The sequence below is a fragment of the Mesitornis unicolor genome, unplaced genomic scaffold (assembly GCF_000695765.1).
Source record: "Mesitornis unicolor isolate BGI_N332 unplaced genomic scaffold, ASM69576v1 scaffold12379, whole genome shotgun sequence".
Classification (NCBI taxonomy): domain Eukaryota; kingdom Metazoa; phylum Chordata; class Aves; order Mesitornithiformes; family Mesitornithidae; genus Mesitornis; species Mesitornis unicolor.
The window spans coordinates 12,444-23,821 of NW_010206661.1; the positions used below are offsets into that span (position 1 = coordinate 12,444).

At 38.4% G+C, this 11,378-nt stretch overlaps 1 protein-coding gene across 2 annotated transcripts in view; it reads right to left on the reverse strand.

Annotated features, from left to right (window-relative positions):
* Positions 1 to 358: 358 nt before the first annotated feature.
* Positions 359 to 11,378, reverse strand: part of LOC104546460 (guanylyl cyclase-activating protein 3-like) — a 34,481-nt gene continuing 23,461 nt past the window's right edge. For both annotated transcript variants that reach the window (XM_010191858.1, XM_010191857.1), the window contains exons 2-4: positions 5,857 to 6,006; positions 2,995 to 3,082; positions 359 to 489 (exon numbers count right to left, since the gene is read on the reverse strand). In XM_010191858.1, the coding sequence (XP_010190160.1) occupies positions 359 to 489; positions 2,995 to 3,082; positions 5,857 to 6,006 (369 nt within the window). The remainder of the gene's footprint in view (positions 490 to 2,994; positions 3,083 to 5,856; positions 6,007 to 11,378) is intronic.

Consider the following 11,378-nt stretch of genomic DNA (forward strand, 5'->3'; position numbering starts at 1 on the left):
TACTTAAAAGAAGACATTTATTAACTCTATATCTTCTAGAAAGGTTGCATTTTGCAATATTTTCATTGATTACTCTGAACAGTTCATAGAGAGCAAATAAGTTATTCGTACTCCATCAAACAGCTTTTCTGTTATACGTGCGCAAAGGTTGTGTTCTGTGACTGCCTCAGTCATTAGTGAGGGAAAGAAAAAAGAAAAGGAAAGGAAATATACGGAGTCAGGAGTGAAAATTGTTACTCCTGGAGCAGATTGCTCAATGTTGCGTCGGCAGGCTTCGACGACATCAAGCTCCCTGAATGTATCAAATATTATCTTCCTTGAAATGATGACACAGGTGCCACATCCATCACTGGATCCTTCAGATGCTGTGTCTCCTGCCGCTCTGTATGACTTTGATTACGTTGGAAAGGTCAAAACTTTTCGTAATCAATTCCATTAGGTCCTCGTCTTTTTCAACACCATTTATAAATTCTTCTAAAGTCAGTTCCCCTAAAAGGAAATCAGGCACTCTTTAGGAACCGAGAAACCCAGCGATCACTCTGAGCCCAACAACAAGGCCATTCATGCCACAGTGAATCCCTCTGGACAGTTCCCAGTTCTCTGCTGATAGACAAGTGCAGGCAGAATATTTTCTAATGTTTTCCCACTTTATGGACCCTAGAACTCCGACTTGCTTTTTTTCTATTAAAAGCGGTCAAACACACCTTTCACAGAAGTCTAAGACAGCTATGAGTGCTCAGTGTCCGTGGTGACAGAAATGTGTGAAAAGGGGCACTAACGAAGCCTGTATCAAGGCTAAATTTAGATGTGTGTACCAATTCTCTCTGAGTTAACTGGAATTTATTTTATAACTGGTTTTAACAGAGATTAGGGCATGATGCTGAGGATTAACAGGCATACACCCTGTGTTGACTACTAGGATTATTTAGAGCCATGATAAGATGTAGTAAAAACCAATCGGTTAAGTGGTTTGATTAGATAAACTCCTCCAAGCAACTGAAATGATCATTCAGAGTGTGGGTTTTTTTGGCTCATGTCAAAATCAGGTAATACCTTGGAATTTGTGAGACAGTTATAAAATCTCTTTTATTGAGGAGCAGGAATAGTGTTTAGCATTCTTCCTCTTTTCCTGCTCTCTTCCCTGTCAACAAAGGCAAAGACCAGTTCTAGGCATGTGTCTGCATGGTACACAGAAGCGTACACGGTTCTCTGGTTAGGAGTTATTCCAGTGATGCTGTTTTTCTCTGAAAGGAGAAACAGAGCTTGGTTGAATAGGAAGAGCTTGATTTTCTCCTCTGAGAACAGTTTAAAGTTTGTTGTTAAAATCACAACAATGAATAATTTCTCACTGACATAAGAACTGGCAAGAGACCAGGCTAAGAGGAAGATATCTGGATGACCTAGGGCCCCAGGGTGCAGCAGAGCAGCAGTTCAAGTTTTGTGCACTTCTGGTGAATGTTTAGCTGGGTGACTTTGGCTATTTTTTTGATTTAAGTTCTCACCAGAGGTTTGGGATTTTTTTTGTGTTTTGCTTTTTGTTCATGGCAACCTTGGAAACTTCATCTGATGTGAAAAAGGAAAATGCTCAGCATTTGAAAAATGTGAAAACCACTTTCTACCCATGGGCGGTAAAGATTGCTTTCGTTTTAGTCATGTGGGTCCTCACTGCTGGTGAGCAGGCTCATGTACACACTGTTAAACTGGAAAGATATAACTTGACAGAAGTCCTGGCTCTTAGACTTCAGTAAGAGGAGGAAGACCCTCTCCAGGGCTGACGTGCAAGTGCCCTGAGGATGCTTGCACCTTCTCTTTCTATCAGGAAATTTGTGTTAAGAATTGCTTCCTAAAACCATGGGATTATTTCTTGTATTTTAATGTGAGGAAGGACATTGCAACTTACTTATCTATTTGTGCTTTTCTTTAATAAGAAGCTTCAAGGAGGTAGCATACTTTAACCTAAACTTGGTAGATTTTATCCCATTCCTCAGGTTGAGCTAGTCCTGCTGCTTTGCAGCTATTTTAACTATGAAAAGCAGTTTGAAATGGGAGTATTATGAAGATAATTCTGAATAATTTGTGTTCTGGCATTTCATTGCTAAAATGTAAGACACAGAAGTTATTTGTCCATTGATAATTTGTCTTCACTCGAAGTAGGTGGGGGAAAAATCCTCTATGAGTTATTCATATGCATCACAAGACCAGTGTTTATACTCTGTTCATATATTGCAAACATTTTTTTAAAGTAACTTTAACACACCAAGTAAGACCTTAGAAAAACAAGCAAAAAATTGCCCATAATTCTTTGCTAGTATCTGGTTTTGCTCTGCAATGCTTTCCTAATATTCCTAATTTGTCATTGATTTCAGTAATTAAAGTAAAATGTAATTTCGATTGGAAGGAGTATTTGCATGATTAGAAGTATGACGGACGACATGCACATGTGACAAGTTTTCTATTAGAAACAACTCTGAAGCAGTGGATTAAAATTTTAGTTTCCAAATGCAAGTCCAATTGGCTTAATTAAGAAATTCTATCCTGAGAAAAAAAACCAGTAGCATGTATTTTAGTAGGTGTTAATGATCAGCCTTCAAGGAGCATACAATATGCTGGCCAATCTTTAGATCATGCTAGAGCCTGTGCAACCATACATCTTAATTAGTTTTCTTATCCATGTTTGGTAGATTAGGCCAGCACAAATATACAAAAAAACCCCCTTGATCATGCTTTCATTTTTCTGTGCAACCAGAGTACTGGCATTTTGGACATACAGTGTTAAGACCTCCTACTGCATATAATTCCTGTGCCAGCCATTAGGGTCAGTTGATTTATGCTTAACTGTAAAACTGAAATTATATAGGTAAAGAAGAACAGATTCAGGCTTTCAGTTAATCTAAAACAGTCAGTTCTTCAGTAGCGTCTTCAACTCCCCTCTTGATCCCATACTTCCTTATGGCGGAAAATCCTTGCCAATGCCAAGAAAACTTAGATTCTTACCATCATTGTTCACATCTATCTTCTGAAATATCATGTTTGTGAACTCTTCAGCAGTCATGTTGGTTTGGCCATTAATAGCCTGGATAGCCTGAAGGCAGAAATGCAGAAAGTTCTTTCAGACTCTTTTTTTCCATTAAGTTGTGAAAACAATACACTGGCAATTGCAGTAATTGCGATCCAACTCTTTAGTTCACCAACCCTTTCAAAAATCATTGAATAAATAGCTATTTCAAGTAAATCTTCAGTAATGAGGACTGGAAATTTAATTAACATAACACAGCCTGAAGATTACAGACTAATTTACATATCTCTGAAGGTCTTCTGAAACCTTGTGGCACCTCTGCTCTGCAATACACTTTAGATTCCACACCAGCATTTTTATCTTGCCCTAGAGAGTTCTGTGTCTTCAGAGAGTGCCCTGTGGCCTGTGCGATTTAAATACAGTGTTATTTTTCACAGCTGAAAGCACATGAGGAGAAAGTTGAAGTAATTTTTCTATTAAGACATGTTTAACTTACTAATCACAAATAAAGTCAGACCAGTTGTCCAGGAAGTTGGCAGAATTTACTTGTCTTTCAAAGAAATGATGAAAAACAGAAGTTGTCCCTCTACTTTTTCTGTGGCAAAAGGACCCAATATTTGCAGTAAAAGTACATATGAATATTTTTGCAAAACTATATCCCATTCACTGAGACAGTATTTTTTGTAATATGGTGATCATTCAGGTTAATAAAATAGGAGCCTATATGTTAATAGCCAGTGGTCCAGAAGCAACAAGCATGTATTTACAGAATTAAGACTCAAACTCAATTTCACAATTAGTAAGTGACTGGGAAAGTGCATACTGATATATGTATAAGCACACGTGCATGTATGTTCTATAATGGACATACTATAGAATTTGTTTTTCTACATCTGAATTATTTTGAGATTAACTGTGTGCATAATTCACTGCATGTGCCAGTTGTTTCCTTCAGTATTCCTGATATTGCTCTAGATCTCACTATATTTAAATAAAAAGTATGTTAAACCTATTCAGCACTGACGTGGAGTTCTTGACCATCTCTGTCTTTAACTTACTCTGTGCAAATAAGTTCAAAAAGGCTGCAAGAATTTTACAGAAACAGATACATAAACTTGTTTGTATTATTACTGATTCATACTTTAGGTACTTCTGGAATTCTATATGTCTGACCCTCATGCAGTCTTCAGAAGAAGGCTGTAGCTCTGCCACAGTTAAATTTGTTTTAGTGCTAAGAGTAAAACAGTGATTCCTGAAGTACTTGAATCACTGTCTACCACAGAATCACCTTAAATAATAAAATACAATAACTAGGCTGTTTAAAGGCACTGACAGGGTTCATGATTGTCTGGAAGGAATATTGTTGGTTGATAATGACCTGCTGGTCCAAAGTTTGTGTAGCTGTAGGGACAGATGAAGTTTTCATAGGGCTTCTATGTTTTAAATTAGTGTCTCAGATACGAGATATCTTTTCGGACAAGCCCTGGTTTACTGATGCTTAGTATAAACAGGGCCCTTAATGGCTGTGAGCCTGTGTTTTAATATTTGTTTAGAGTCCACCGCTTTTAGTCTAGCCTAGATCAAATGACTTAGGCAAGTTTAAGCTAAAGTTCTCATACTGCAAAAGAGAAGAAAACACACATAGATTTAAACTGATTTTTAAACCAGGTACATTGAAAAAGAAATCTTCTTTACATTAAAAGGATTTTAATTCTCTTTTTGGATAAAGCCCAAGACTAAACACAGTTGTCTCATTGCCTCTGGCTGAAAAAAAATGGAGAATATCTGGAAAAGAATGATGTCATTAGTCTTAAACCAGAAGAAATCTGAGAGATGCAGCCTCTCCTTCTACCTTTAGAAAGCTGCTCTTTAGAAGGTGATGCATCAGCTTTATTTGTTTGACCCTCATGGCTCTATCTGCTTCCAGTTCCTTTTAAACTGGGCAGCAGCCCTTGAAAGTCTCTGAAAGTGACCAGCCAGGCACCAGCAGTAATACACAATCCAGGCACAGTACATTCCTTGTTTATTATGACTTTAAATTCATATTTAGATTTTATGCTCCCTGCAGCAAAACCTTGATCTGTAACGAGTCTTGTACATTTAGGAAGCAATATTAAGTCATTAATTTTTGCAAGGAACCCTATCATACCTTTTGGATGAAAAAAGCTACTGAAGTGCAAAATATTTCACTAGAGCAAGTTGAAAAATACAGAAATCATTTTAGAGAAAGAATTACACTGCTTTGGTTTTATGGGTTTGAAATGGACCCATTTTCTGAAAAATGTTCTACAATATTTATATCCAAATGTCACTGCATGATTTAATGATAAAATTAAATTTTCCCAATTAAATTTTAAAATAGGAGTAGTGGCATTTGCAGTAAAGAAATCTAAAAACCTTTCAAAAAATTAAAATATTGGAATATTTTGATGACACCTATATTGTTTCTTGCAGCAAGTTCAGTCTGAGAAGCCAGTTTTCCACAACAGACTGGCACAAGAACTTGCAAACAGCTGGTTTATTCATTATACTGCTTCAGTTCTACCCTGTCTTATAGCATAGTTTATCATAATAATGTCTCTAATGTTTCTAGAGTTTTTCATTTTCAGTAAAACATATCTGTAGAACTATGGTTGAAAGTAAAATACTACTTTGATATGTTTACTTCATTAAGCAAGAAACTAATGGCAGGAGTGTCACTAGCCAGAACAATTCTGGTTTTACAGCTGTGAAACATTAGGTAAAATACAGACAATCCATTTACAACACATGATGAAACCACTTTTTCAGGGGCAATACACTATGTCAAATGCTCTTGCTATTGGTCATAACTTGCTTACCGCGAATATGCTTAATAGTTCTTTTTTGTCAATGCATCCGTTTCCGTCAGCATCATACAGCTTAAAATACCATTTCAACTTTTGGTCAATTTTCCCTCGTATAACCAAATTTATTGCAGCTATGAACTCCAAGAAGTCTATAAATCCATCCTAAGAGAGAGAGAGAAAAAAAAAAGACAACCATCAAACACCTATTTAACAACATTGGTTTTCTGTTCATTCTGGCAATTTCACAACAACAGGTCATTGAATATGCTATAATACACACCAATTTATAAAGCACCTTAACATAGAAGACTCCTGTGGTGTTTAAAAAATATGCTATCAACTGGAAGCACTATAGGAAGGGGTGTTAGTACAGATGGTTTTGTTCTCCTCTGAAAGCTGGGGGCAGTAGGCATTAGGGGCAAATCTGTTCTGAGCAATTGTTGCTGATGTTTTCTGAGGAGAAGAGAAACAATTTTGTGGTAGACTTCCACATGTGGAAAAGGGAAGTCTAGGGTGTCTGGTTTGGTACCAATGAGATGTCTACAGTGGAGTTGCTTATATTCATATGGGTATTGCAGAGCTATGAATGATTTCCAGTGCAACAGGCCTGCTCTCATCTGAGAGATCATGTAGTAAGTGTTCCACATGGTAACCAATAACCTGGCATGAACTCCAGATACTGTGGTTTTTTCATGTAAACATCAGGTCTCTTTGACAAATACATTTTGCATTGGACATAAAGCCTTCAAGTCATAAATTAGTTTCAAAATAGTGAGAATTAGGGAGTACTGATAAGGAAAGAACTTTTCAGATCAATTTAATTGCACATTTTCTGCTTCCTTCTCTCTCTAGTGATGGAAAACTGCCAAGGACCAGCCTTCCTTCTCGGGTGGTCTAAGCCACTGTGACAGTTCCTCTGTTTCTGTAAAAATGTGGTGAGGATGGAAGAAACAGTTGCTGAATTTGAAAAGTACTTGCTCCAACTGTTTCTCATGTGCATATAGAAAGAATTAACAGCTGGTAAATTTAATCTTGTGATCTTTACATTGGTCAGAATCCAGTCACTTGAAAAACCTTGGAAATACTGTCATCAGTTTCAGATGACCTTTGACTGAGAAGAGGAGGTTGGATGAGTATCTAGTAGGTTTATCATGTTACTTATTTTTGTTCTTATACATCGACAGACATCTTGCCATTTGAGGTTTTGCAACCAGCAGGCATTAATCTGCCTTCAAGGCTGTACTAGACTAAAGGAAGAAAAGTCCTTTAAAGGTGTGGTGCAACTCATTGACTTACTTGTAGTGCTTGTTTTGATTTCTCTGGGAGTCTGTTTGGCAAAGTAGCACCTAAGAGGTAAATCCAGTGTTTTAAACACAATGGATTCAATGTACATGCAGAAATGTGGTGCACATAACTTTATGCAGGCTCTTTGTGCAGGTTCTGTTCTGGTTGCTGGATTTACTGTAATTGCAATCACAGCAAACCTGGCAAAGGCAGTCACCATTCAACCACTGTTCAGAATTAAATGAAATTTGGCAGTAACTGCATGTAGTTTTCAAATAAGATTAGGCCCAATATTAAAAGCAGATGCTTTACCAAAAAATGACACATCATGTACCACAAACTTTATACTTCTTTTTTGGCACACCAGCTTGAATTTTAGTTTTGCAAGTATTATTTCAAGAAGCATCTCATCAAGCATTTTACTGGAGGGCAAGGTTTACTCTGCTGATTACATTTCTATAAACTGATTTGATAGATCTATTAAGCATTCACATTGCTGCTTTTTTATTGCATTTTATACTATTTATTGAAACGGAAGATTAATTTTAGGCTTGGTGAATGTCCACGACGAGATTAATTTTCTTCTTCCTCCCAAACATTTCACTTTGGATTTTGAAAAATAGTATTTTGTTTGCTTTCTTCCTGTGTCTTTGTGTCACTGTTGTTGCTGTGACAAAATATCAGAAGTTTGGAAAATGTAATTAGCAGCTTAATGTGTTCGGGTATGTAATTCTGATATGGTGCATCATTTGACCTGCCCCAAGCAGGAAGGGACTGAAGGCCAAGGTCAAAAAACCCCACCTCTGAAGAACACCTGAAAGAAACTGTATTTGTCAGTAAAGCCCCAGCCACATTCTGTAGACACGCAATGACCACCAGTGACATGCTAACCTCAGCAGCCAGTGCATCAGGAATGTAAATACTGAGAAGGCAGACTTGCTTATCTACATGATGTGGAACCAGAAGCATTGCACAAAAAGGTTGATGAGAAATGCGCTCTTTTTCCTTTCTACACCGAAAACCATACATCATAGGTAGAGAAGAAGACATTTATGTGATGCAGAAAGCTATGACAATCTTGTTACACATATCCAGAGCTTTCACAGAGAGAAATACTATGCATTTTACAGTGGCATCCAAAAGCCTCAGAACAGTACATTAAATAATGAAAAGATCGTAACGGTAACCTATAAAGATCATCCTGTGATTTTGTGAGTACAACAAATAATACAATAAATATGTTATGAAGTTATTAAAAAAATACTACTGTGCTGATTTACCCATCTGCTGCTCTATAACAATTCACAATATAAGTATCTAGGCAGGTCCTTACATGTCTCCGCGCTCTTTAAAACTTCACTCTGTGCAGTGCACACAGTAAAGTGTCTGTTGCTCATTAGGAAGTCAGTAATACCAAGCAAAGGGCTACCATAAAAATAATAAAAGAAATAATAATAAAATAAAAGGAAAAAAACCCCCTCTAACAACATAATAATTCCAGTGGTGCAATATATAAATAATTTCCCACTGGTGCTTTACTCTGTTATTTCAAAGGGCAAATTTCTAATATTTCTATTAAATGGAGTTAATGTTGGTGCAACCTGCTTATTTGGCAGTTTAGGCTATGGGACAGATTTGAGTGGCGGATGCATTTCTTGTTTGTGAAGGCTTATTTCCTGCGTCTTTATGATGCTGGCCATGCGCTGTGCCATAGGGGAACAGCAGTTTCCTAATGCGGTTCTGAGGACTGGGCTGGAGACACACCAGAAAAATGGGTTCAAAACTTCTTTTACATACCCCAGAGTCTTCTGGACTTTCTGCTTAGCATGGTAGACTTACCAAAAAATACCCTTTTGTTTAGTCTCTTAATGGCTTGATCAGATGAACTGGAAACTTAAGGATGCATTATGATTGTGCATGTGTTTGTGCCCTTTGATGCTGTGTTTTCTGTAACTTGTTTTGCTTTCATGATGAGTGATTTTTTTTTAAAGCCACTTAGAACTGTTTGATTCACAAAATGAGGACAAAAGAAGGCTCCAAAATTGGACGGAGAATGTGCTGATGATATAAAACTGATCCTCAGTGGTACCCTGAGAGTACCACCAGCCCTCACTGCCTCTGCCTAGGGCCCAGGCTCCAGGCCCCATTTCAGTTGTTCATTAGTTATCAGATCTCCTGAGGAGAAAGCCATTTAATTTCATCTTTTTACAAGAAGTTTTTGCTTTAGAATGTCAAGTCTATGTGCAGTTGCTGGAGGCTGCTCACTTTTGTTCGGTGAGGATGGGGATGCCTCTCCTGCGAGGGCAAAGCCGGTCAGTGAGAGACCGCAGGGTTACACAACAGCAATTAATACCCCAGCCCCGGAGCTGTAGGAGGGCATTATCTTTTGGTTCCCAGAATAGTGTTGCTAATCTTCACAGGTCCTTAAAAAACTCTCACAGCTTCAAACTATTTTAATACAGATTAAAAATAATTGACTTGTCAGATGTGAATACAGAGCTGATCTTAAATGACATGGTAGTTCAAGATTGGGCTAGAATGATAGAAACTCGGTGGTTTGGCTGCCTGCCTCTTACCTGAATGTGATTTCCTACCCGTGTTGCTGCAGTGTTACTGGGATAGTGAACCAGCCTTCTCCTGTAGCACATCACTGCTGTGTGTGTGGAAAGGGCAGATTTCTGTCCCTGAAAAACCCTTCAATGAGTGAACTCATCCTCTTACCTGGACTACAGATGACTCTGCCAAAAGTCTATACAAAATAAGCAATGTCTTGTTTTCCAACTTGCTCCTGAACAATCTTTAAACTCAACCTGACACCAGGAGAATAGCGCAACAGGGTTTACCAGAATTAACAAGTGTGCAAATATAGACGGTCTAGGTATTTCAAACCTAGAGCTTAGGACATTAAGCCACCTTCCCTCCCCACCCCCTGTCTTTGAGAATACTACTTAAACCTCATAAGGCAGAAGGAGGAGGCATAGGTCAAACAGCAGATTACAGCAGCTCAGAATAACTGTGAAATTTATAGCTAATCCTATGTGCTTCCCTCTTTCTCTGTAGACCTCATTTGAAATACAGTGCTGCTCTCTGCCCTCAGAAACCTAAAGGAGGATTCATTTAGCTCTGTTTCATCTTCCTCCATTTTCTTGCTTGCTTTTCTGCTTCTGAAGACTTTCAGCTGTTCCTCAGAGGTTGCATGCGCATTATTGAAGAAATACAGAGCTATTTGTGACTCTATTACTTTGACATGTCCCTAAGGCCTGATACTGGAATTTGGTGCTTAGAGAGAGCTCTAGACCCAATATGGGCCGTAGTCAGTATCACCAGTTTCTTAGGTAAACAAAGCAGGCATTTTTTCATGAGGGGGGCAGGGAGATGTGAGGTGTGTTTTGGCAAGCAAAGGCTATTAGATAAGGATGAAGAACAAAGCAGGGAATTAGCTGCAGATCGTTAAGTGGTTTTGTGGTAGTTGCATACCCACTGTTACATAAAGAAACGAGGCTGTATTGACCAGACTGTTACACAAGCTTCTGCTTTTCCCAGATGAAAAGGACCTGCAAAATTTAGTGACTTAGAAAATACCAGGACCTTTGTGTTAGAGGAGTTGGAAATGCAGAGCCCACTATGTGTCCTGGCTCCCAAACCTGTGGGCTACCCTGGTAAAACCTGGTGAAATCCAAAATGTTAAGATGATAAACAGTTTTATTTCTTTAAAATAAACAACTGCCCCCCAACTCCCTGCTATCACTCATGGTTTTCTGTCAAGTTTAGTGGAGAAGCAGGGAGACAGGGAAACCACCAGGGCATCGGGCTGGGTCCTGTGCTCAGCCTGCACGGTGGCACAGCAGTGCCCAGGGGGGCTGTACTGAAGGAAAGCATGTACTTGAGGACCTAGCCTTCTGCCATCATCTCCTGGATGATGAGGTTCAACTTTCTGTACCCCTAATTTTGAGCCTCTGCTTGTGCTTTTAGGACCATCTTTCTCAACTTAACAGAGTAGGCAAGAAAGAAGACTAAAAAATGCAGCCATGACCACGTAACACATTTTCCAGCAAATTTCTTGCTTGACAATTCAAGCAGTATAAACCTCCAGAAAAAGCACTTTGGAGACGTGCAAGACTTCTGGTGGCCAAGATGCTCTATTTGGCAGATTATCGCAGGTGCTTCTAGATAATGTTTTTAGGAATTAATGTCTCAAGAAATGTATTCATGAAGGCTCCTAAAAGTTAAGCACATGTACTGTAGTTCCC